This window comes from Drosophila gunungcola, unplaced genomic scaffold, assembly GCF_025200985.1.
Source record: "Drosophila gunungcola strain Sukarami unplaced genomic scaffold, Dgunungcola_SK_2 000001F, whole genome shotgun sequence".
NCBI lineage: Eukaryota > Metazoa > Arthropoda > Insecta > Diptera > Drosophilidae > Drosophila > Drosophila gunungcola.
Window position 1 is genome coordinate 12,825,422 of NW_026453197.1, and position 27,957 is coordinate 12,853,378.

The 27,957-nt window shown below is 36.3% G+C and overlaps 1 protein-coding gene across 12 annotated transcripts; it reads right to left on the reverse strand.

The window, feature by feature from the left end:
• Positions 1-27,902, reverse strand: LOC128262494 (protein FAM102A). 12 transcript variants are annotated; one of them, XM_052996791.1, is made up of 12 exons: positions 27,718-27,902; positions 27,046-27,123; positions 9,227-9,415; positions 8,897-9,166; positions 8,517-8,828; positions 8,220-8,455; positions 7,237-7,526; positions 7,089-7,171; positions 4,156-5,385; positions 2,312-2,896; positions 1,337-1,542; positions 1-1,269 (listed from the first exon to the last, which is right to left on the reverse strand). In XM_052996791.1, exons 4-12 carry the CDS (start codon positions 9,070-9,072, stop codon positions 1,151-1,153), a joined length of 3,237 nt encoding a protein of 1,078 aa, XP_052852751.1. In that variant the 5' UTR covers positions 9,073-9,166; positions 9,227-9,415; positions 27,046-27,123; positions 27,718-27,902; the 3' UTR covers positions 1-1,150. The 12 variants fall into 12 exon arrangements, with proteins under 12 accessions (XP_052852751.1, XP_052852743.1, XP_052852749.1 ...); XM_052996783.1 differs by lacking the exons at positions 2,312-2,896; positions 27,046-27,123 and adding an exon at positions 17,037-17,101; XM_052996789.1 differs by lacking the exon at positions 4,156-5,385.
• Between the last annotated feature and the right edge of the window lie 55 nt (positions 27,903-27,957).

Genomic DNA, 27,957 nt, shown 5'->3' on the forward strand with positions numbered 1-27,957 from the left:
TTTTTGTTGTTGTTTCATGTACAATTTAAAAAACTAACCTGGAGTTCTTCGAATTCTCCTCTTTTTTACAAATTATCGAAAAATAACTAAAGCAATTTTACACAGACATTATCAACATAAAACTATAGCTAATAACTAATTGCATGTTTTGTTTTCACACCTAACGCGTTGCTTACTTTTGAACTGATGATTATACAAAAATAATAAACTCAAAAATATATATTTTACATCGAAATATTGAAACTTGTATTGGTTTTTGCAATATTTTCACAATTTGCGTAACGATTTACGAAAGTTTAAAATACTAACTACGAGCTAAGAATACCAGTTAGCAATGTACAACGATGTATATGAGGCTAATAATGTAAAATTCTTTGTGAATGGTAATAAAAATTGTCAAAATCAAAATGCAAATTACAGACTGAATGGGTAAATGTAAAACTATTTTAGCTGATTTATTTAACTTATTTTGATTTTGATTGATGCGTTATATTTCGATGATTACTACAAATCGGGATTAGAATTTTGAAGCTTTGTATTAGTTATGGCATGTAACATCATGTATAGCAGATCGATCCCGAAGTATGTAGTTTTGTTTGTATGGAAAATTTGCATTTTGTTTCGATTATTTTTCTGTATATATTTTAATGCCTGAGGCTGGACATATTGATGGAAGCAAAAATCGAAATCATAATTTTGAAAATTAGAATTTAAATTTGTATCTCATATATAGATTGATTTTCATTGTGTTATTTCCATGCATAATTAAAGTGCCGGATTACGAAGTTCATTTTTGGTTTTCCTAATTCTTAGCGGTTGTTTACCTGATCCACAACACTTGCCAAAACACCTAGTCATGTTTATAAAGACAGAGTTGAACGCAATATTGCCCCGTCTAGGTTTATGCATATTGTTTTAGCAGCATATATATATATATAGCTCGTTAATTACATTCATAGTAGTGTAGTTTCGACATGACATACATTTATATACTCATATATATAGCGTATTTGTATTCTCACTTTAGTTTGCAAGTAAACATGTTTGCATTTCCTAAACTAAAGATTAGTTGTTACACTTTCTGTTATTTTTACTCGATCGGTAAGTCTTCTAATTCATTTTAAAAAACACTTAGGAGTCCCGGACACTACTATCTTCTATCCTGCATCACGACCTGTTTGAGGGCACCCGCTCGGACGCTTGACTTGACCTCGTGTCCGCCCAACGAGGCGGTTCCATCGCGAGCGATGTACAGCTGAAGCCCTGAGGCTATATAAACAAAAAAAGGATTAGTTATTATTAAATACTGTTAGACAAGTCTCATTAAGCTACTTACTTTCTGCGGATTCCTCCAGCTGATCCAGCTTAGTATCCTTCAAAATCTCATCAATCAAGAAGTCTGGATTGACCCGCGTCTCCTCCACTCTGTCCGAAACGCGTGGCCCATCATCCAGCGCTCCTTTCTTGCGCTTCTCACCGCTGCTTTTCGTCCGATCTAGAGATCCTGTTTCACTTATAACTAACGAACCGGAACTGGGATTCCTGTGGATACATAATAATCTTGGTTGTTAACAATCTTAAAGCCCATATACTTATTCAATAATTAAACAGACTATACATATAAGTGCATTAAAGAATAAAACCTTCTGGCGTGTGTATAATAATTGCAATAAAAACAGGACAACAGAAACGCAGGCAAAAAAAAAAAACGAGGCAGAACAATACAAAGTTTGGGTACATTTTGGTCATAGCATGCCAACCAAACACTGTGCGCTTTTTAATTTATGGAATGAATATGCTGATATACGAGTATGACGCAAAATCAACAAATGTCATCAAATCAAAATACTAAGAAAACTTTTTGGTTTTCTTGATTTGAATAAATATTTAAAAATTCGTAATTTGATTCAATTTGTTGTGAAAATTAAAAATCAAATTCAGAAAAACAGGATGAATCAAACTTTATTTTTTCCCAAATAGATTAATCGCTAATTTTCTAAATGAAAATAATTACATAAACGTAAAAATAAGATATTTGTAATTCATAAATTATAAATAAATGAGCATTATTTAAAAAGAAAAACTTATAACTAGGGTTGGTCGTAGAAAATGCAGATCAGCTTATCCTCCTTCCTGCGGAAATAATTCCAAATCTGTATTATTTAAATACCACATAATTTTAGCAGGAGATGGAAATTCGCTAGTTTCTGGACGTTTCTTAAACATTTGGCATTACAACTCAAAAGCTAACAGTACGAAAGTGAACAAGCAAAGAGTTCGAAACCCATGAGCGAACTGTAGGTCAACCCACATCATGGTGATGCTAGGGCGGCGAATGATTTGGGTGGTGGCCAGCGGCGAAAGTGTGGCACCCGTCACGGACATTGTGGTGGCCGAGGCCATGGCAGAAGCCTCTGCGGCGGCCGCCGACGTGGAGAGGAGTAGCGAGGCGGCCGATGGATTGGAGCGGATGCTGCACGCATCCGTGGGACTGGCGGCCATCGAGCTGAGTGCATCGCCAGTACGGGGACTGTTGCCATGGCCATTGGGCGATCCCACTGTCGTCTGCTGCTGCTGGTGCTGCTGCATTTGGTGGGTGAGTGGTGCGTCCACAGTGTCCGGACCACTTCCTCCTGGATTGCATTGAAAGGTAATAAGTGCTCCGCTGCTGCTGCTGTTGGTGCCATTCGAGGACGAGGCCGAGTGATTCGAGTGTATACTGGCCAGGGTTCCGCATGGCGATGAACTGGATCCGACCACGTAACAATTGGATCCTCCGGCAACCGACTGATGCTGCTGCTGCTGCTGCTGCCTGTTGGTGGTGCTGGCCACAGCACCGCTGGTCTGGCTGCTGCCATTGCCGTCGAAGAGTCGACGAGGAACTCCACTGAAGCTTCTGGATGAACGCGTCGTTAAATGCGAATATTTTTTTATTTAGACACAGAACAACACAACAATATAATATAGACACACTGGTTTAATAAATAATAACTTTCAAAACAGGTATTTGGAAACAACGTATTTTGTAAAACCACAAAATAAATAAAAAGCCACCACATATTGGTGTTTGTTTTTTTTTTTTTTTTTTTTTAACTTTTTCTATACTATTTAGAAGAAGCGAATGATTTCAATTTATGCGTTTTATATGTAATATATATCAGAGCGTTTGATATTGGAAATGTAAATCAATGTAAATGTGTGTAGTGTGTGAGTTTTTGTTTTCGCGGATGATCGAAATAGAAATCGTATTAACCAAGCAGTTTTAACCAAAATTTGAAAGCCAAATTATATATTTGGTCAGAACAACTGGTAATGGAAATTGTTGTATAATTAGAATATCAATATGTATATATAAAAATAAAAAAAAAGGAAAAATGTAATAAAAAGGAATTTTTTCACAACATTTTTTGGACAGCCTGATAATGAAAATTACTGCTTGAAAAAGCTTTAATGCCATTGTAATACAATCAACAGTTTAATAAGTCTGCAGGTAAGAGCATCTAATTTTGTTTTGAGCGTTATATAACGATATAATGGAAAACAGGAATCCTTTTCTGATATACTAGGCATTTGAATATAATTATGTAACTGAACAACTCTTATTTTTAAATAGATGGCGTCAGTGGAATTATTCTACGGCTATTATATTTTTAAGATTAGTTTGATTAGATCTTTAAAATTGTGTAAGGTAAGTTAGCCGTCGTAAAACCTGATTAATATAATTGCTGTACAGTTTTTATTTTGCTATAGATCCTTTGTAACCAGCTTCCTTGTGGTAAGTAGTACTCAAACCCAAAGTACTCAATAAAAACAATTAATGATTAGTAGAAATCGGAACAAAAACAAAACAAAACAAACGAGTAACGTAAAACAGGTGAAAATGTTAAATGGAAACGGATAACGTCTGTGTGGGGTAGTGGACCAATACCAAGGACCAGGACTAATTCTAGGACTATATATGTCGCGACTTAAGCAGCGACTTAAGCCAAACATTTAGGAACACACTTTAAACAGTAACGAGAAACTTTCAACGAGTAACGAGTAACCCTTCGCTTTCTAGTTGCTTTGAATATGAAACTAGTAGTTATAGGAATCATTTTATGGGATTTATCTTTTGTTGGTTGAACGTTTGTTGATAATCAAATCGCGACGCACCTCATTAGCTCGTAGGCAGCATTCGTGGAATGTGGCCTGGCGACGAAGGATTCCTGGTTGCCCAGTGGCGTCGAAGAAGCGTTGCCCGGCTGAATATTTCGTCTATAGGCCCGCTGGAAGGGCGTCCGCGACATAAACGACATTGACGGCGAGTCGACCACGTCGTAGGTGAGCAATCGATTTACATAGCTGCTGCCCAGCGCCGGCTTCTCCGCCGACTGGATGAGGCGCGGGAAATTCGGTTTTCGCTCGGTCGTCGGCGTGAGAAATGGGTCCGCCTCGATCCGTTCGCTCACAATGTCCGGTATGGTGCCCATCGATCGCATCTTCTGAATGGGATAGTGCAACGACTGCGGACTCTCACCATCCTGACCGATGAACTTGGCATTGCCCACCTTCATGTGATGCTGGCTCTGGTGGGTCAGATGCTTCACATACAGCTTAGCCGTCGATCCGTTCGAGGCGGTGGAGCTTTTTCGCAGTTGGTGGTGCTGCTGCTGGAACCGCATCCGCTCCTCCATCGACTGCTCGTGCATGCGCTGGAACTCCTCGCGAACCGATTGCTCTGCATACTCGTCGAAGCAGAGATTGTTCAGCGACTTCATCTTGGGTATCTGGGCGTGCTCGGCCAGCTGCTTGAGGCGGCGCGGCGAGTTGCGGTCCAGCTCCATGGAGGCCTTGTGGAACTCCATCTCCAGTATAGAGAGATTCTCCATCGACTTGATCTTGGCCACCCGCGGCGTATGGAAGTTCTCCTCCAGCCCGGAGTCATTGTCGCCCGAGTCCTCGTTGAGATACTCATCCGTGTCGCTGGCCTCGCCGCTGTCGTAATACTGTGTGGCATGGGACGGAGATCCGGTCCTGCGGTAGGTGTTGGTGGAGCAGGGAGTGGCACCCTCGCCTGCCCGTGCCGCCGCTCCCAGCGGATGGAAGTGCGGACCTCCGGCCAGTTCGCCCATCGGGGTGCGGAAATCCTCAAAGGCCAACGCGCCAGAGGTGCTCATGGTGGCATTCGGAGTCTGGAAGAGCTGCTCCTCGCTCACATACTCGATGGTGGTGCTTAGACTGAGGTGGGTGGTTTGGACATGGTGGCTGCTTTTGTGCACCACTGGCACACCGGCGGGCAGCTGCTGCTCCGGACCCTTTGGCCCGCGGTGTATATTCAATTTCATGGCATTAATTGCTCTCTGATTGAGTCTATTAAGTAGAGAAATGGATTTTCTAAAACGGCTATAGTTTGTTGGTTTCGATTTGGAAGGCAGGCAGTCGTTTATTGATTTTCAATTTAATTGGTGTTATTGGAGAAGTTTTTGGGCAGTTGGTTAGTTGGCCATATACCCCAGTTTGTTATATACAAAACATAAATTTAGTTTAAAAAAAGAAAGAAAAACAAAATTAATTGTATAATAATATTTAGCAATAAGTTGGATTAACGTTAACATAAAATGTATATAATAATTAAACTAAGAAGGTGTAAAAGCTACCGTAAGACCAGATTACAGAACCAATTCAAACACAAAGATGTTAGATTTTTAGTATATTGGTGACCTCAACCATATTTAAATTATGTTATATTTTTATAACCAAATAAAACCACTGTTTTATATTCAAACTAAACAATATGCAAGATTCTGTGCTCCAACCCAAATATTTTACATTGAGATGTTATATTTTAATTCTTGTTTGGGACATTTTGGTGACCTCGACATTAGCCAAATACTTTTCTGAGTTCCATTCACGCAAAGCTAATCCACGGCACATAAAAGGCCAAAAGTCAAAGCAAGAATTGACTTCAAAAACGAAAAGCCCAGTTGTGGCGGCCAGGGCAAAAGACCTTTGCGCACGCCTCATGACGCCAGTCGGTTGATGAAGTCATCAGATTCATACATATATATGTGTATATATATATATAAGCGCGACCAAGTCACAACAATTTCTCATATGGAGTCCTACTGCCCCGCCACGCGGAAAAAAACCCCCTCTAATCACTGGCAGCATTCATTTTTGAATTGCAGCCAACATGCAATTTCGCAGGGCTACCAAATGGCAGACAGTCAGTCTGGTCATGGGAGGAGCAAGGATATTGAGACCTGTCAACTTGTGACTGTCAACTTTGACCTTAAACTAAGCAATGTTATGGCAGCATCCGCCCAGCAAATCCATGCAGTATTAACAATAAATTAGCATAAGATAATTGAACAAAAAGGGAACGTAGCTGCATTGAGCACTTAAATGCTTGTCTTAATGGCTTGACAAATTAAATTGAAAGTCCCTATAGAAAATGTAAGCACTTAGAAGCAGCTAAGCACCTAAACTATTATTATACCTTAAAGGTTTTTTGTTTAACTTACACACAATTTGAAATTTTAAAATTTTACTTAGGGACTAGAAAAAATGTTAAACAGATCTTATAAGATCAAAAATTAAAATTAATAAATTTAAGATTTAAAATATATAAAGGGATAAAAAAAATGTAACTACATAATCAAAAATAATAATAAATAATAATAAATTTAACAATAAAATAGAGTTTTTTAAGTTCTAACTTAAACAGTATTCTGTGTGGGTGTAGAATATTTGGTTGTTCAAGTTGTTGATAAAGTATTTAATATGTGTTTTAGTATACTTGAAAACGAGCAATGGTTACATTATTCAAGTCAGTACAGACTTGTCGCGTAAAGTATTAATTCGTTCAGTGTATTTGCGTTAGATAGGAGTTTTAGACACAATTAAATTAGGTTGTTAAGTACGGCTTTAGCATATATAACGCATGTAAAGATTTCAGCATTATAGTATAGCAAATGTTATTTAAACTAGTTAAATCTTACACGAATCTTTGGCAAAATATGTCAAAATTAATTGTACAAGAAAATAAGAGAAGGCTTTTTTTACAGAATAGATAATAATAATTTCAATTGGTTTCGGTGACTTACCTAGCATGTCCCGAATCACCCTCAGAACTTTGCCTTGAATGTTGACTGTGCGAAAAACTACTATAACCCGAACCTTTTGACATCTGATTTGGATGAAGGCGAAGAACATTAGGTATTTGTACTAAAAATGCTTAGGCCATGTACCCACTTGACTAGTATTACTGGAATTCCTTGAATGACCCATTTCCATTAGGGTAGCGTTGCCGCCTCCAGAAAACCCGATTACCACTCCAGTGGTTCCGTAGTTGTTGCTGCCAATGATTCCCGGTCCCGGGAGCGCCTGGTTCACCGGATTAATGGCATTGGAAGCGGCGGCGGCGGCATGTTGCTGAAGATTATCCGTGGTCAACGTTACGGCCGACTCCGAGGACTCCGACAAGCCGGAGTCCGTCACGATGGCCGCTATCAAAGCCTGGTTATCGATTTCTGCAAGAATTGCTGAAGAGGAAACACTTCATATAGTATTGATATTGCAATTTGATACTTTGTTACCTTTAAATTTAAAATATATTATTCATGTTCAGCCGAACTTTCATTACTCAAAGAGTATTGAAATATACACTACAAATTTGTGTTAAGGCATAGAATTGATTTTAATCTTTATACATTCTATAAAATTTCAATAGACACATATTATAAAAACAAGACAAATTGTCTACATTTATACATTCTAGAGTAGTTTCGAGTTAAACAAGAAATAAAAACAAGAGAGATAAAGATGCTCAGTAAAGAAATACATTCATGGAACAGTTGTATTATATTCATATGTTTACGATGTTTGAAAAACTTGCAGTAGGCAAAATAAGTTTAAGTACACTTTGCACTTTTTTGCCCATTGTATATAACCAAGAAGTTTAACAAAAAGGTTATTAGTCTATTGAACTCGGGCCCTTGCAGATTGATGGGACAAAAAGGGATGTCTCCACAATTTGAAAAGAAAACAACTTTTGGCTCTTATAGGCCCTGTGATTCTGTTCTGTTCATATTGCAGGACAGACGGAACTTGGCTGTTGTCGCGGGTATAATAAGTATATGTACAAATATCTACTTTTTGGAGGTCAACGAATCTATTTAAGCCCTTGTACTCTGGCTACAAAATACCATAAATAATCCCCAATCCCGACTACTCACCCTCCTCTTTTGTGGTGGAGACGGGCCGCGTTCCCGGCAGCGACTGTGTGGTTGGAACTCCGCCCAAGGTGGCCCCACTGCCGCCCAGGGGAATGGAGGCTCCGCCACTGCCACTGCCACTGCCCATACTGGGCAAAGCGTTGGCCGTCGGAGTTTGAAGGCCCACACCAGTGGCCGCATTGGTCAAATCATCCATTGACGGCTTGCTCTGCTTGCTCTTCAGGTTCGGTGTTGGTCTGCAAGGGCAATTAAATTTTAATTGCTGGCAAAATGAAGAACTCCCTTTTAACTACTTACGCCTTGAAGAGAATATCACCGCTGAGCATGTGCATCTTGATGCTCACACGCAGCATGGAGTTGTCCAGGCGATGTCGCGAGTCATAGCCCTCGAGCAGGAAGCGACGCGAGGTGAGGCCGGCACCGGCGAACTCGGCAAGATTGAGGTCGATAAAACCCAACTTATAGTAACTGCGACCGCCCTTCATCTCTTTGCGTATCGAGATGCGCAGGTGGCAGGGATCCAGAACGCCGGTCGATGCATTTGCGCTCATCTTGCAGGGAAACTCAAAGCTGCGGTTCCACTCCACCCGATGGTTGCGCACTTCCTCACTGTGTAAATAATTTTATTTTAATTATTATATGGTTCAAATTGTACCCCAAATGTAAGGCAATCTTACCGACTACTGTACTCCTGAAACGATCCGCCATCGAGCAGTCGTATCTTGGCAAACAACACCTCATTGACCAGGGCCACCTCGACTAAATCCTGCAGCTGCACTTCAACGTTGAACTTGTACTTCTTCTTTTTCATCATAAAGGCCATGCCAGGGGCGCTAGGCCCGAGAAGTGTCATCAATTCCTGTCCAACAATCTGGGTTCTTTTGCCGTCCTACCGCGGAATGGATGAGAAAGTCACCAGCGGTTGCGCAGCACCGCCTTTAATTGACCTGTGAAGCAATCGATAGGTTAGTAGTTGCGGTTCTAAAAACTCTTACCTTACCATTTACCTTTGATAGTTGTAGTTTTCTTTTCTTTTGGTTTACTATTTGTTACTCTGTTGTTAGTTTTAGTTCTATCAGTTGTGTTTTTTTTTGGCTGGTTACTTAACTGCCATTTTCAGGGTTGACAATGTGTCGTGGAGCTGGAGGAGTTGGTGGAGCAGGAGGTGCGTCCGGTATGGTATGCAACACTCCCAGCTGCAAGAAAAATAGGCAGAAGAAAACCAAAGGTCACAAAATTGTTTGACATGAATGCTATTTGAGAGAATGTGTGAGTACAAAAATTGTAAACAACTTAAATCACAGGTATTGAATAGAAACTCAATACCATTATTTTATTTATTTATTTACTTATTAAAAAGGCTACCCAAAAACCACCGTAGTTCAATCACACTTCGCTGTGCAAATACGGTGATTGATTTCTTCCATAAATCACTCTTCAAATCAGATATAATATAGAAAATTATACACCATAATTTCCTCTTGTGCATATTGAATAATTAAACACTTCTTAATAGCACTCAACTAATTAAAGGGGCAACACGCAATGGGGAATCGCATGACAGAAGTGCCGCTCCACAGCAGAAAACTTGGCACTTGATGCAAATATTTACTAAACTATTCCGTAAGATTTTATACGCGATTTCTTGATTTATACCAAATCAGTGACGCATTACTCAACGATTACATACTCAGGTTTTCTTTTTTTCTGTTAGCAATTTATTTGTGTTCTGTTTTATCTCTAGTCACTGACGTCGTGCGAATTTTTTCATTTTTAGATTGATGACTAACTAATCGGTCACTGAGACTCTGGGAGAAAATATGTTTGGCTATTTGAAACGACTTTATTCTATAGCCTAATGTCAAAGTGCCCATTTATAATAATTATTTTCACTTAACAAAAAAGTGAATAAAGCATAATTTGTAAAATAATTGTCAGTACACTAAAAACTGATGAATCGTCCAGTCATTAACCTGTTTTACCCAATATTAATAATAATAGCGTTTTCATTATTAGGTATATTACACACATTAGCCTTTCCCATCGTCAGGAAAAACCTTCCCAAAAACCAATCAGAACACAAAAGAGCTTTAACCCAGTTACGCCCCCGAGGAAATTGCTTTCTAGGAAAAACTGTTTAGTCGACATTTGGGTTCGGTTTGGCTTTCTTTCCTTACTTTTTTTTGGTTTCCAGGCCGCACCCCAAAACAATCCTTTTGCCCAAACGTAAGTTTAAAATCAATCCTATTCCTTGGTTGGTTTACTGACATGTGAAATCACTGGCCCACTAACTGACAAATCGAATTGTCTAATTTTACACAAGTCAAATGATGATTTTATGCAGTTAGTCAGTTGCTCAATTGCTCATTTCCACATTGTGGAAATTTGTATCCATTATTCCCTGGCTTTGAGTGAAAAAGCTCAGACAAACTCTCAATGGTTTTTAATGAGTTGCCTTAGATTTTTGGCTGGGGGGCAAAGTGAAATTGGAATTTTTACCTGCGGACTCGTTGATTGGCTTTGATTCGATTAGAAAACCAATTTGCTGGCAATTGCCTGCAGAGAAAACATTTGCCAGTTTATCACTGAATTGTTCTCCAATCAGACTCTAATAAACCTTAGCTCAAATGTTAGATACACTAGCTGACACGAAAATTGTACTACAACTAAGAAAGTCTATAAGACTTATTTGAGTTCGCTTAATTAAAAAACAAATTTAAAAAAATTATATTCTTTGTCTTCATACTCAAAACAATCTGTAAACTTTATAAACCAGTTTTTTACAACCAAAATGGGGAAAAACAAAATAATTATCAAACTAATAATGAAACTATTATGATTTCACATTGACCTTTACCTTGCATCATCCCCAAACACACACATGGGAGGAAAAAAATATTTAGCGGACAAGGTGTCTATTTATTAAGAATGACGCAGCAACAAAAAAACAATATAGCACGATAGACAGACTGAGAAAGCGAGAAAGCAAAATTAGCAAATATCTCTTGCAAAATATGCAGCCCATGCAAATAGCAAATAAGCAGCAGATACAAGTTCTTGATTCAACTTGGGTGCGACTGTTCCTCAATTTTCCGTCGCACAAAAGTTGGCAAATTCAATTCAATGCATAATATACATAATGTGCATGTAACAACGGCAACGGCAACGGCAATATCAACACAAACAGCTGGCGCCATTCGATAAAAGGCACGTTGTAAACAAAGTATTTAGAGGTGAGTGGGAGAAATTGGGCTCGACACGGCGGAGGCGTTGAAAATTGTGATTTATTAATTACCGCGCAGTTGTATTAATATTTGTCTTTTCTCTTAAATGCCTATTTATTGCAGTAGGCGGATGATGTCTACAATGAGATTCAAGGAAGAAAACCTTAAGTATCAAGCTTCAAAAAGAGAAATCCGTTCAGTGAACCGGCATTCACTTAGTAATTCTTTTTCATCTGCATTTCTCTGGTAATTACAATTGCATTGCACTTTTAGCTGTCTTTTCTTTACCCTTACAGTTTACAATTAAAGCTAAATATGTTTTTTTTTTGTGGGGTGCCTCGGTTGGATACCAAGTTCATGAGAACATTTGAATATTTATACCCATAATTAAGCTGGCATTTCATTTCACCCACGAACTTGCTCGAAATCACGAATCAAACAATGATTGTATCTGTTTTACTTATCAGCACCGAACAGATGGGACATTTCGATAACAATCATTTCAAATTGCGACAATGACGAAAATAGCCTGCCATCAGCGAAAAGTGCTAATGGATTTATGAAGTATTGGTTGTATTCTTGAAAATCAATTTGGTCTGAACACCCTATGATGTTATAAATGTTTTAAATTGATTATAATACTCTTTAATTAATATATTAAATATTATGAGCAACAATTACACATTTACATACCCTTGCCTTTGAACAAATTTTTTTTATATTATTTATTATTTTGATACAAAAGAGTATTTAATTAGACAACTTGGCGCAAAGTGTCAGACTACCAAATAAGCTATATTTCCGTTACCCATCCGCTTGGATCGCACTTTTGCAGCTGTTGCACACATGTCGCTGTGACTTTGCATGTTGTCTATAGCTTTTCTCTTTATGGCTGGCATAATCTCTTAGAGACTCAGAACCCGCAAAATGTACCCAGATGCCCTCTCATCTTTTTCGAAATATTTTGAGCTCTTAAAAACACAATGATTTTCAGTTTATACTGATTTGATGCAGTTCGGGGCAACATATGCCACATCAAAGTGAAGTCGACAGTAAATTATTCAAATTTTAAAGTACACAAGTATTTTAACTTGTAACTTAATGCACTGGTCACTGGAGATGTCGGGTATACAAGAATGAACAATTGTTTTAATTTAAAGCCAACTTAATATTTGTCACCCCTATTTAGTATGCCTCATCATCATAAAGGCAACAATAGAATATACCATTTTAAAGGCACACAAGTCTTTCAATTTATAACTTATTGTAATAAATTTATATTTATTATAGTTTGTTGAGCTATTTATTTAATTATAAAATTATTATATAACAAATGCTGCTTTTTCTTAAAGCCAGCTTAATATTTGGCACCCCTTTGTGTATGCACGAGCTTAAAAGTACCATTTCTGGGAAGCTTTTTAATTATTTTTTGAGGATTAATAAAGATATTAGGCTGACACAATTACCCACACTGTTTTAAGCAGTTGCAATAAATTCCCAGAAGCGAATACTCTACGGGCTTGAAAAACGTAGAGTTAGGGATAGAAAATTAAGTTTTTCCAGCTTAATGACAAAAAGCAACCGGAGAAAGTGAAGGAGTGGGTAAGTGCGTAACAGAACTGTGGGAGTAGGTACATCCTAGGTGGATTTTCCATGTGCAGAATGGCACTAATGAGCCAAAGGTCTCTTAATGGTCGCCCACTTGTATAAAGATGTGAAACAGGAGGCGGGATAAACTTTCACTACATTTTCGCAATTAAATGGACTCTTAGTAAAACTCTTAATTGGAATATATGAATGGCTAAAAGTAAAGTTGACCTTGAGTGCAATAGGCTACGCTAAAACACCTTGAGGGCCACAGCTCGTTAGGGAAACATTGTTAAGAGGCTGGCCTGCGTGACAGGAAAGTTAATGGCTTAGAAAACTTCTCAAGGGTTTATTGCAATAATGGTACACAGTCGATCGATCCCGATTTTAAACTAGGTCAAAATATTTTAACAATTATGTTGATACTACTTCATACAAAAGAAACTTATACGAGTGACCAAGGTGACTTTTATGTTGGCGAGCGACACAGTGACAGTGTTTTACTGTCAAATATCAGCTACAATGAAATGACAAACGAAACTAAACAACGCAACTGACAATTATTCTGGAAATAAATTGTGGTGATGACATCATTGAAGCATTGTAAAATCTACTACTACTAAATTTGTGATCGGAACCTGAGAGAACTGGGTGTGACTTGAATATGATATTAGATGTGCACTTTTGTTATATAATGATGGTAAACTATCAGCTGTGCAAAAGTAAGCTGTTTTCAGAGCTAACTTGTTTTCATTTCAAATTGTGCACCCACAAAAAATGGTTATGATTTGGAAACTACCTTTCCAAACTTAGTGAAGACCCTATAAACAACAAATTTCAGAAAATTCTCATCAGGAATGCAGAATGGGTTTTAGCTACTTTCGGCAAATACTTACCGAATCCAAAACAAAAATTTATTTCATTTTTATAACCGCAAAAATGTATCAAAGTGTATGGATATACGGCGTGGAAACCCACAGTTGTTTACGGGAATACGCCAGAAAATTAAACGAATGTTTATTATTCCGCGCCAGAATTATCTGATAGATACATTAGAGTGACGGCATGCCAATTTATGTAGATATAGGCAGAGATTGCAAGACAACGTCATCGTGATGGAATGATAAACAAATGCTGCCGTTATAAACCAATTTATGACGTGGGCAAGCATTTATTTTCGCAAAATATTTATGTACTGAGTGCCGATTTTAATGTTTGTGCTTTTTGCTATCTAAGCACAAGGAAAATTGGGGAAAAACCCGGACAACACCCCAAACAGCAGAAGCAAATATAAATGCGGCAGGTATTTCCCATGACTTGGCCCGACCACTCAAAAGATTTTTTTCATCTGAATTTCCATGAAAACCAGAAAAATCAATGATATCATGGCCATCGATTTTCATGTTGATACGTAATTTCCATAACTGTGTTTTTTTTCTGAATCATATATATTGCTTTTGAATAGTTTATCAAAGAAAAATTTGTTTGCTCAATCGAATTGCAATTTGAACATGCTTATTTGCATTTAATATTTCGGCCATTAAAAATTATAAAATGCCTTAAATAAATAAAATTTGGTTTTAATTTCGATTGCAAATTGTAAAAACCCAAAATAATTTCAAATCAAAATACACAATATATCTCGGACGCATTTTTAATGCAAATTCGCAAAAATGACGCAATGATCACCAAAATACTTTAGAACAAACAAAACCCGAATGCCAGCTGGCTTCCATTGACCCTTGTCAATAAAGTATCATTCTGCGAGTACAAACAATAAAAAAAAAGTAAAAAAAAAAACATAACAGACATGTATTTTACTTAAAATTGCCAGTTCTCTGTACTTTTTGGTTTATTTTAAATATCTAGAACGATATATGAAGGACGTTCTTTTCAGGTTCCTAAACATAAGAAAATAAATAAAAATATACGAAAATACAGGCAGACTCATCTAGTAAAGCTTATCAACTACCGAAATAAACGGAAACCCAGACTTTATATTCTAGTTCCGTTTATGATAACATCAAAAACCATATATAGCCTAATCTGTTGTGCCATATTATGTTATGTTGACTATAATTAAACCAACAAAAACAAAAGTCGCTCTTTGAATGACTATCAGCCCTTTACCAAGTTCTGGGGCAAAGGCGAGCTCAGACAGCGAACTTTATCGCTTGTTCAGGGTAAAAGCAACATAACCGGGAGATACTCACAGTTCACATAATCTAAAGTCCAGAAGAGCGCACTCTCAACTAATGTAAATAACGTTATTTGTTTTCTGATATCAATTATTTATTGTCTTTGTGTATGAGGTTAAAAATAGAAAAATTTAGTTTTAACAACTTTAATTGTTTTTTTTTTTTTCAAAAAGAATCTACTGAAGTAATTACAGCTACTAATATAGCTCCTTTCAAAATGCGATTTAAAATTTATTAAATATTTAAAAGTAATTGAGTCTCTCCGGTTGCTTTTATAAGCTGTTATTTATCTTGGGTTTTCCTAAATTAAGAATGCACATTGCGTGACCAATCCACGATGGCGCCGGCAGTAGTTTTTTTTTTAATAGTGCTCTGTAATTGATGGCTAGGGCTAATGGTGTTTCCACTACAAAAAATCGATGAAACTTTAAATAGGTTGTTGCAGCTGCACTTTTAACTTCCAGAAAATCTAGGCTATTTCCGTCTCGGATTCGCCACAAAACAAGGGAGGTCAAAGCTTTCATAAATAACAAATATGCAATAGAATACATTCGAAATGTAAATTGTACCCTGTATGTAGGTGTGATCTCGCGCCATGATCTAACCACTGACAATAATAATCGTTTTTGTATTTCAATACACCTTTTCCTTCCTTTTGTTTGTATACACATGCATACGTGACTGAAAATGCAAGTTGAATTGCTGGCTTCTATTTTTCTAGGTTTTTCAATACGCCGGAGCACGTTTGTAATTTAATGAGATGCTTCCTCTGGAATGCGTTGAAAGTTGAATGGTCCTTCTGTACTGAAAACTGAGTCCAGAAACCGACTGACAGTTATGCATATAATGAATTCTAAGCGCACACAGGGACACGCGTGAGGGGAGTTCATTTGAAAGGATTGCCACATACTTATGAGTCTTTTTCTTTGTGCCCCGGATGTGGGCTTACTTTTGTTTGGGTTTTTAAAAAGTGATAAGCCATAGGTTCGCGGAAATCTGGACCATGCGGAAGTGAGTCAGAATATAAAAATAAACTTAAGTTCAAAGTTACAATCAGTAAGCATAAGAATGCTTATGTTCTAATACCTTTTCTATACCTTTGTACCTTTTCTACTAACTCATTTAAATTTAAAAATAGTGTTTTTCTCAAAAAAAAATTGTATTTAATAAAAAACTAAAAAGTGTTTTTTTTTTAAATACACAATTTTTATTAGGAACCTTTATTAAGTTATTTTTATTTAGACAACAAAAAAAACCTCTTAAAGCACAATGAATCCAAATTTAAAGGTTAATGTCAACACACAAATTATGGTACAATTTAAGTGCCGCACTCTAATCTAGCCAGATAAAAAAAACAATCGATCATTATAAGCAGACAGTTGCGATTAGTTGTTCATGTTGACTAAGTATGACTCAGGGACCACGTTTTATGGTCGAACCAAATGGAAAATATATTTTTTTATGGCCAGCACATGTTCCGCCGCACTCAAAAACAATTAGGTAAATGCAATAAGTTCAGGTGAAATTGATAAAAAGAATAACAAACACGGAATGTAAAGCGAACTCAGACAAACCGAAGTTTGTATGCCCTTGTAGTCATAACAAAAAAGGTTTAAGTCAATATACTTATTTGCCCAGTTCCAATTACAGCTATTGTATATGGATATAACTTTTAAAATACCGGCACTAAACCCTGCTCTAGATTAAATTGAATTCATCGAACAAGTGTGACTATACTTAAATGAGTTTAAACCTTAAATAACCTTGCGATAGCAGCTATAAATGTGTGTTTTTTTTATCATGCTTACCCCTAACCCTTTACTTAATACAGTAAAGTTTAACGTTCGTACACTGAATTATTCACTTAGCTTACCTGCAATTAAAAGGGAAATTGTTTATGAGCATGTTGTAAAAATGAAGTCAGTTATTATTTAAAAAAACCAAAAAAGCTTATTATTTCCAATTTAAATATAATAGGCACCTCATGGACAAAAATGCAGAACCATTTCTTAAAACCTAATAATAAATAATTTTTTATAAAGACTATACATATTTATAGTTTTCGCATCGTTGTATTCAACATGTTTTGTATTTTTTTTAGTTTGTATATTTTTGCACAGATACCCTTTTTTACTGGACGAAAAACAGGTACAAAAACCGAATGAATATAAGGTAATATAGCTCAAAGCGAAAATGGTCATATATTTTTCGTTGCGTTTCCTAATTGTCTCAAGTGTATTCCGCTGTCATCCGCACATTTGTACAGAAAAAAAGGAACAACAAAAAGTTTTCACAAAAGTTGTTGATGTAATGCATTTTTAAATCATGTCACCATAAAAAAAACCGTCTTTGTTTTTGCCTTACTCGCGAATGTGTTGGAAATATGTGTTTGTATTAAAAAAGATATAGATTCCATATACGTGTGTATATTGTAATGTAAAAATGTGGCTCTTTGTCTTTAAGCAAGTACCAGGTTTAAATAAGTATGAACTTCAAAGCTTGTATGTGTAATGATTTCAGGCAGAACAATTCAAATATAAGATCACAACACACAACTTTTTGAGTATGAATAGTACTACATGTACCTTAAACGAATTCGTTGGGTTATATTATTGGTGTTTTTATACTATTATTTACTGTTATTCACCTTTATATTTTCATTTCTTAATTAAAACATAAGGACTACTATTGAATACATGTCACATCTCATACACAATTTAAATTGAATCAAACGAACGTCAATTTGTAAACCAACGATCCTATTTACCTTCATACTCTCAACAAAAATTTGCATTAAACTTTTTTGTTTTGCAGCTGTATATACAGAAACACTGATAGATATGTTCGTATCAGTATCTGTCACTAACTTCGTCCACATCGATGGTGATGGTTGATGATAATGAAGTCATTTGCACCGACATTCAATGACTCGCACTGGAATACGCGCGTGCGAGGTTTGATATGTGTATATACCTATATATATTTTAACTTATTTTTCATCTTTGTATATATGTCCCCTCTATCTCTCTCCCTCTCAATTAATACAAGTTTTATTGAACTGATTACTTTTTACATTTGGCAAAACTTGACGTATTTGGCAAACTCATCAGAATTCCAAAGATTAGATTTGGTTGTGGTTACGAAAAAGGGGGTTAAATAATAAATAAAAGCAAAATACGTTAGATTTCTGCCTTTGTTTTTCGTTAAACATTTAATTACTTGCTTTGCACGGATTTTTTATTACTGTTTATTGTTCCGGGTCTAGATTTATTTCATCCGTTGTTGTTTAATAAATTTTTAGAAAATTATTGAATGCCCTTGATACTTCAAAGGCAGTTAATAATAAACCACTTGTGGTTTGTCTGGCATTAAGAGCAATCAAACTATAATCAAAACAATTGCACACATTCAAAAAAAAAAGCTTTGACAACTTCACATACAGTTAGTGATTAAATAACCACTCTTATTTATAGCATGTTAGATTTGTTTGGCTTTACATAATTCTAGAACATGGCAAAAAAACCAGAGATATCCGGTAATAATTAGTGCCAAGTGTCATAACACGTTACAACACACCTTCTTTGTTTTAGTTAAGCAGTGCCAAAAATTTAGACTATCTCGATGCGGATTGACCCTGTTACAAAGACAATATACCCCTTTGTATATCAAACTTATATACAGACAAATAGGCTGTTTGTATATTATTACCACAGCGGATTGAATCCGCAACTTGACAACAGCAACGACACCAAATGCGATAAATTCTAATTGCGCCACGAGGCAGCCTCCAAGCGACCAAGGGGCTGAGAGAGCAGAGCGGGGAATTTTGGTCGGTAAGCGTTTCATTGAAAGCCAGTCAGTCAGTTGAATAAGCGACCGCACACATGCCTAATCTCAGCTCATGTCTAGATGACTTTGCTAGACTAGCCGGCACTTAGTCGCCTTTCTTGACACACATATGTATATGCATTTACATGCCTCACGCTTCCCCCTTCTCGTCAGCTCGTCCATGACATAACAAGTTTATGTCAATCATTTACTTTACTACATTCTGCAATACTTTTTGTTGAGTAATTGAGGATAATATGGGCTGGCAAAAGGTTTTACTTAATTAATTTCACTAAAGTTAGTTCAAAGTGTGTCAAGAGGAATCAAGAAAATATAAATTATATATTGTTATCGATCTATCTAGCTGAAAGTTTTCGGCAGCTCAAAGAAATTAAATTAGGTAAAATGAAATTTTTTTCAATTATTTTGGCAAGTTTCGTCTAATCGGCCCTATTCTCTTTAAGCATATGTTGCCTGACACAAAGGTTTTTAATTTCACTTTATTTGCTTTTCGTTTTGAAAGTTTTTGTTTTCGGAATGCCAACTGCTTTAACGATCTTCATGTTTATCGTTATAATTGAGTTGAAGGTCATATTGTAATAGTTCAAAAGTATGTAAACTACCTGCCTACACTTACTATCTACAAAAAAGGTATTGTTCTTATCGTTGTTCCGCTGATAATAACTTTTACGGCTGTTACATTGAACATTATCAAACATTTTCCATTTATTCAAACCGCCTTAAACTTGCACTTGAAAATGGATGACCAAAACAAAGATATAGCCGCACACAAAAAACCACAGATACACCTGATCACATAAGACATAGACGACAAAATAAATATAAATATGACAACGCAATGTAAGCCCCTTGAACGATAACACCAGTTTACAAAATATTTTCAGCAAGCCGACGTTGATATACACTTGTAGTTCATACAATTAAAATAGTTTGGGTCCCTAACAAACCAATTTATGAGAGGGTATCAAAAAAGGTAGTTCGATGGAACATCAGGCAATACGTTTTATATTTCAAGCAAGCTCAAAAAAATTAAGGTTGCTCCTGCCCTGTTCAACTGGATACCATAAATTAAATCAGGTTACCCAAATTCCATCAACAGCTTTAAACACTTACAAAAATATCTGCTTTAATTGGAGACAAAATTAATATTCGCTAAAAGTTGGGTCAGCAAATATTTGCAATTGCAATTAATGAGGCCAATCAATATTAACAAAAGTGATGTTGAAAGAATTGACACAGAAAAAATCCGATGAAGAAGGTGGGACAAAATAAACAACTTCGAAACACAAAAAGAAGTTTCAAAATATTTCTGCTATTGGGAAAAATAAAATATAATAAAAGAAATTAATATGATTGTGGACAATTGACAGCTACGAAAAGGGACCGATGTTGATTATTAGTGCAAATCAAATTGTAAATCTTTGAAGCGAAACCGAAGCCAAAAGAGCAGAAAATGAAGTGAGAGCAAAAGAAGAGTCAGCTTATTGGGTAAAATGTTAACTATAAATAGTGTCGAGCTTTTCTCGATGTAGCCATGGCACGTTTAAACGAGGGGAGGTATTTTTAAAATCGCAAGCAAGTTAACAGCCGTTCAACCACTGAACAAATGAAAGTGTAACAGCTTACCTTACTGCGCACTTTCATTAATTTCGTTAAACGTGTAGTGTTTGTCTCTTGTTTGACTCAGTTTTTAAATCTTACACCAAATTAAGTGTAGCTTTTAGCTCAGTCAAAATGACAATTGTTTCTACTCCTTGGTTTTCTTTATATATCTGTCGTTGCTGTTGTACTTACAACTTTCTACAGATTTCCTTTTTAAAAGAGGCGATGTAAACTTGTTCTGTCGCTTAAGATTTCGCTTTTAAAAAATTCAACCCAAAACTTTAAATGGTAACCAAATTTTGTGAATTAAAAATTTTTTTTTTGTTAAGTAGTTATTATTTATATCAAAATTGATTAAATCCCTTTACTAATTCTCTCAAAGCAAGAAAAAATCTGCTTTCTAACTATAAAAGGAAGGAACCGACAAATTTTTGAACCAAATATATACTTTCTGGCCCACTGTGCGGTGAACAAATGAATAAATGAAACCCAAGTAAAAAGTTTTGTCTGTCTGCTTTTCTATTAGTTCTCGCCTGCCCCACAGCGTCAGCCATCCATCCTCCAATCGGAAAACGCCAAGTGGACGAGCCCAAAATGAGGAAGCGCTTTAATTTATAAAAACTTTTGTTAGGTTTTAGTTTTATTTTTGTTGGTTTAACCAAATAGAAACTGCGACGTTCCCACGAAAGACAATTGAAATTGTCAACTGACAATGCCCGTTAAAAAAGTGGAAAAAAAAAGTATCGCAACCTGCAGCCGACCAGCAATTGCAACAGCATCCGAAACAACACAGTCGTCTGTCGGTGTTGTGGAAGGTAAACCGGTGTGAAGGGTGACCGTGCCCCCATCCTCCAGCTTGTCGCCCTTCCAGTTATTTACTGAATTTGGGGGCCAACAGCCATGATATAGGGATTTTCCCCAATTCTCTTCAGTTTCGGTTCAATGTGTGGGGGGAAACCAGAAAATAAATACGAATAATTTAAGAATGTCGTCGATTTTCGTTCATGTTGTGCCCACCAAAGTAAAAACATTGCTCCCGACGTTTCTTTCGAACACTAAAACAAGTTTCGGTTTCAATAGCTTTTTTGTTTAGTATTTATTTTCCTTTTAAATAATATTAAATAGATTTAATTGAACTCTTTCACTTACTTTTTAAACCTTATATACCAAAACCCAGTTTTAATATTTGTCCCACACACAGGAAATATTTGCTCAAACCAAAATTATCATAATCTTATACGACTATTTATGTGGATGTAAGCTTTTGTGGTTGCCTTTTGAAGTTAACGCTTGAAAAATTTAATATTGGGCAATTGAAACGAAATAACCTCCAAAACCGAGGGACAAGGAAACAGAATGGGTACCGCTAAATAGTTGCCACAACAAAACAGAAGCGAGGTAAGACTTAATAATGAGAAGCGGACGAAACTTGTTTTAGGGCAGAGACCCAATCAGCTTTTCTCACACTTAAAAAGGCAACGTCTCATATGTGGAAATTAACCTGAAGCAAAGGTGCTGAGAAAGAGTGAGAGAGTTCTTGCCACAGTTTTCTTGAATAATTTAGCTGTCTTCCATAAATCTTTGCAATTATAATAAGACATAGGCTTTTAATGAATGAATAAATAAAAAATAAGAAAATGTTCACATCAGAGCAATCAATCATAACAACATATTTGTATTTTTCATTGATAAAATCTGTCATAGTCAAACTTGAAAAATATTTCATACTAACTTTCTTATAAATCAAAAATAAGGATAGGCACACGAAAAATAAGTAAATATAATTAACAAGCCTTATCAAAACTTATCGGAAGGTGATCTTATCGATATCTTTTTGCACTTAAAACATTTAGTCAGCCATATGAATTATTCCAAGAAAGTCACTTTATGTTCCCGTGTACCCAGTTAAGATAAGATAAGTCTGGACAACAAAGGGAGCAATTAAAATAGCGCAAACAGCTTAAAATCAAACAATGACAATAAAATAATAATAATAATAACCAGGCTGGCTAACCGCGCCCAGTGCTATTGAGATTGTCCAATTCTGTAGAATGTATGACAGTATTTTTACTCCGATAAAGACGGAAAAGATAACCCGAACTGCCTTTTCCCCGTATCGATAACAAAACACGAAAATTGTTTAATTGCACTCTTAACAAATAATCTAGACCCCAGCAGATTAGAGACCATAAAAAGTAATTAATCCAAAAATACAAATATAAGTGACCTTGGCTTATAAACTGCACAATCGAACTTTGAATTTTAAAGCATGACAAAGGAGAAAATGAAAAAAAAAGCACCTGGGACATGCAAATTAACATTGATTTACTCGTTATGAATTTGGTTTTAAGAAACAACCCTATGAATATTTTTTGTTTAACGAGGCGAATTCCTAAAACTTTAACATAATTAGAGCAAGACCGAAATAAAAACGTGTTTTCAGCTTTGGCGAGTGCAAAAGCACTGAACGACAGAAATAACACAATGAATTGTATTTCGAATTTTAAATCACATGCAAATTAGCTGGTGAGCAAAAGAGGAAGGGAGACCATGGAACTGGACAAGCAAATGCCGATAAAAGCTTCTGAAAAGAGTCACAGTCGAAAGAAATATTGGTTCATTTTATCGAGTTTTAAGTTTAAATAGTTCTTTGATTTGGAAACCAAAAAATTAGTTTAAATTCGACCTTGATTGATCGGTTTTTTAATTAGGTCTTGTTGGGGAAATATTTTTAGCTACATTTTGACAAATGTTTATTATCTTTTACTATAATCTGCGAGTGTTGTTTAAAAGAAAATGTCTGGCGGAAGTTAGTCACTTCGCTATTTCCTAAAAATGACTCATTGCACATATATGTATAAATTTCAAAAAAATGTTCTAATTTGTACAAGAATTGTTATGAAAATGGATGATAACATTGCACCAAAAATATGCTATTCTTACATTTAATAGTTTTTCAGTTTTTTGCTAATAATGAAAATATATCTTTAAAAGGTTGGAATCGCGTTCTATTTCTAAGTTAAATGCATTTAACTGATTACCTCACACCCTTTTACTTTTGATTGTACACGAAGGCGTGAAGAAAACGCAGCGTTTGCCAAATATGCAAATTAGTGTAGGACTCGGGTGCAGTTAAACAATGAAACAGACAGATGTCTGACTCGAAGAGCAGCGTAAGCGGTCTCTTTTTAAAGTTCAGCGAACCCTTAAAAGGCGCAGGAAAAAGCACATGATGTAAACTTTGAGGTGGATTACCTAACGTAACGTAACCAAAATATCAGATGGGGAGGATGACGAATTTTGACCTACAAACAAAATAATTGATTTTAACAAACCCCCCAAAAAAAAAAAACACAAATCCATTCCACTCTACGAACATCCACCACCACAAACACTTTTCAAGTTTTTCATTTTGTAATTTGCATGTCAACCTCCGAAAGTTGATACACCTGTCCACTAGGCACGAGCGATTCCTGGAAGTAAACGAGGCGTGTCGCCCACAGGTGAATGAATGTTATGAATGTTGCCCGCTTTCTGTCTGTCCTCCTCCTGCACGATAATCCCCCATCCATCCATCCATCCAACCATCCAACCATCCGGTTAGACCCACTTCGGAGTGGAAAGGCTCGTTTGACGCGTGGACGGCACACGACGCCCATAGCACGATGGCCAAACAAACTGAACTAAAATGCTGTTTAAACACATCACAAAGTTGTAGAAAATCAATAAGCTTTTGTTGTTGTTGTTGTTGTTGTTATTGTTTGGGGTGGTTTGTCGTCCTCTTTAATGGCAAGGAAATGCCAGCCAAGTGACTTGTTTTGCCTTTGAGCAGCTCAGTGCAAAGCGAAAAGCAGAAAATGTAATGTGTAGCATTCATACGGAAGTCGGAAGCACTTTTGCAACATGCTAGCCAAAGATGATGCAAGTTGCGTTGAGGCGTTCATAATGAGGATGATGATGATGGGCGACACGATTACTGAGAGAGTCGGCTTGATAAGAAAAAAATGTGAAACGAGGAGACGGAAGGAATACGCGTGCCATTAAGCAACTAAATCAAGTATCTCAAATAGATTAGGATACTAAACGTGAGCACTTTAACTAAGAAATCCAATCCTTAATATGGGCTTGCCATTTTTCTATTCATCAACATCAAATTCTTTTCTGCGGTAAGTGAACATACGAAACCTAACGCCCCCACATTTCCCACTTTATTTTGGCTTTATATAAACATTTCACGAGAAAAAGCCATTTACTCGTTTTCTTTAAATGTATACAAAATGCAAAAAATAAAACACAAAAGGAAAAACAAAGAAAAGAAAGCAAATCTCATGCAAGTTAAAGCCTCAAAAAATGTATAATATACATTATTATATGTATATAATTCTCTTTTTCTTCTCTGTACCTCGTTTATGATTTTTTTTTTCAAGTTTCTTTCAGCGACTGTCGAAAAAGAGCTTTGAACTTGAAGTGCACAGACACAAAATAGGCAAAACTATACAAATACTGTGTTTATGCTATGATTTTCATGAATTCTTGGGTACGTGACTTCCAGGGGTAAGTGAATACATGAAATGGTTTGTTAGGAGATGATTCCATAAAGTGGACTTCGCATAAACCCAGTGGAAGTGCAAAAGATACTAAGATACACTGCGGAACAAGGAGAACTGTTCGGTTTGCTTTCCATCTTCTTAGCGACATTCAAATCGCCAAATGTTGTCGGACTGGTTCAGCAAGCTCTGGCCAGTATCTCCCTCTATCAATTCAGTTTGTCTCATTCCTTCTCCCTAACTAGCCCTGGGAATTGGGTTGCCCCAAGTGCTTTGATTCCCCCTTTCATTAGATGAAAAACCGAGAATTAATACCAAAACCTACTGTATGTGTTGCTATTGCAGCGCTCGTTTGCGATTCCAGTGTTTGAGTAAAAAACAATTAAGCGATAAAATTGCTAGAAATGACCATGCTCGGTTTTAGTCTATAAATTGATCTTTTCCGGCAAAATAGAAGTACAGCTTAGGGTTTTATTGGGTAGCTTCAGAACTGGAAAAAACACATGAAAATATGTCTTTATTTATGCAAAAAAATAAATAGCTTCTTTTATAGATAGATAGACAGAAACATTCATGTTTAACACTTTTCGACATGTAAAGTAAAATAATTCTATTATTATCTCCCCAAAAAAATAATGTAAGTAAATAGGCCATTAAGATTCCTTTTATAAGCATAAAATATACAGCCTAATCTGCTAAACTCCCCATTTTTCTGGTTATGCGCGCCCACTTGCAAGTGAAAAATTTGAATTTAATTGAATGCATCCTCATTAGAGAAGCAGACGAAGTCATTTCTGAACGAGCAATTCAGGGTTGCCCTCCCCTGTTTAACCTCATTGGCGCTGATTTGATTTGATTATCGCAAACATTTTTCGCACTCGACAAACCGTTTTGACTGCGAAATTGAAATTCCACCAACGGGGCAAATTGAATTGCCCATTTCGAGCTCAGTTGCCCAAGGCAAGTCGGTCCCGACTTCGAAGGACTTAAATCGAAGCCACAGCCAAAGCCTTTCCTTCTCGATGGTCTGCTATTTTTAGACAACTCGTTCATTGAACATATTTCACAGGGCGAAGCGCGAGGATTAAGTGTCCCCATCGCAAATTCCACGCTGGATTTGTTTTTGGAATGCAGAAGCATATCAAATTAGCCTGAAATTCGCGCTGAAGATGGCAGTTTACATATATGTATGTATACTTTGATACCAAAGACGGAACTGGTTATGTTAACGAGTGATACCTAGTACCTTTCAAGAATCTTTTTTGCCGGTTAAAATTTCATAATCGAACCTCATCTGTCAGCATAACAAATTCAAGGTTCAAGGAAGGGAGTTATGGATTTATTGGCTTTTATAAGTTTTTATAAATACGTATGTATACATATTTTATTGTGTCCTTTCCTTAGGTAATATTAAGTTAAACAAATTTTTGGCACCGAGCTGTTGGCATATCATTAACTAATCTTTGACATAAATTCCTCGAATTGTTCAATTCTTAATAACTCGTAAAAATTTTAATAAAAAGATTGTGTTATTCATTTAAAAAAAAAATTATTTTTTCCAGGAACTCGCGGGGCTAAAATTTGATTCGAATGGCAGAGTAATTTATATTATGGAAATTTGAGGAAATATTTTTTGAAATATGTGAAAAAAATTGTATCAGTCGTGGTTCTTGTTTCATTAAAACTGTAATTTATATATATTTTTTAAAGTTATTTAATTTTTTCAGAGGTCTGCATTTTAAAGTGATCTTGTATATTTTCCTGAATGCAGTTTATTAAGTTTAGATGTTTTCGTTCTAACTTTTTAGATAGGACTTACCTCTAAATTAAAAAGCGACAAACAAATTGCGCAGAGAGTTTTTCTTTTAGTGGGCGGAAGCGCTGAGGTTGCAAACAGCTGATTATTTGACGGAGACACAAGAAAAAATTAAATTTTAGATACACCGTTAACACACTTGCCACTTAAATAAAATTAAAAAACTTCAGTCATGAAATAGAAAACAATCCATAAAAATCGAAAAAGGTGGCAGCACCAATACAACAGCAGATGCACACCAATACAACTGTTTTTCCGAAGGGCGTCGTACGTAGTTTGTGTTTTGGAAAATATCTACAATTGTTTTACAATAATTGAAATACAACTTGGCAATTAAAGAGTATAACTAGTTGCGATTGTGAGATTTCAGAAACACGCTTTTGTTGATGTAGTCGCTGGTTTTTCCACTTCCACTTTGTCAAGAACGGAAGAACGAGATAGATAGATAGATGAAAACCACCTCCTCCCCCACACAACGATTTCAGATTAGTTTTTTAGGCTCCGCTTTTCGCATTTAGCAAAATTCGTTTGAAACAATGCATCTGTGCAAATTGTATGCCTGATTGCTTAAGCAACACTCTTTTTGATTTTTGTTTTACATTTTTCTGGTGAAAAGGCTCACATTCACACGCACACACAGCAACACTAAACACGCACTTGAAAGACGCTGCTTACCAGAAAGCAGCCACACTAACAACGACTGGCTGCGTTCGCTTTTTGTTTTTGCAAACTCCAGACGATATACTATATATTTGCTTGAATCAACTGGCGAAATTACTGTATTCTTTGCACTTGTTTAATTGGCAGCAGAAACGCGATGATGCGCCACCCACGACCGAACCAGTGTGACCACAGCTAATAGTGTGGCCTCCATCAGGAATTTAATGAATACCAAATCATTATAGCTTAAAATAT

Bases quoted from the DNA above. Each gene is read 5' to 3' on its own strand.
- LOC128262494 (XM_052996791.1), bottom strand. From the start codon at position 9,072: ATGACACTTCTCGGGCCTAGCGCCCCTGGCATGGCCTTTATGATGAAA. The intron at 7,527-8,219 runs GTGAGTAGTCGG...TTTCCTCTTCAG, and splicing joins CTCCACCACAAAAGAGGAGG to CAATTCTTGCAGAAATCGAT. The intron at 1,543-2,311 runs GTGGGTTGACCT...ATGTATCCACAG, and splicing joins CGCCCTAGCATCACCATGAT to GAATCCCAGTTCCGGTTCGT.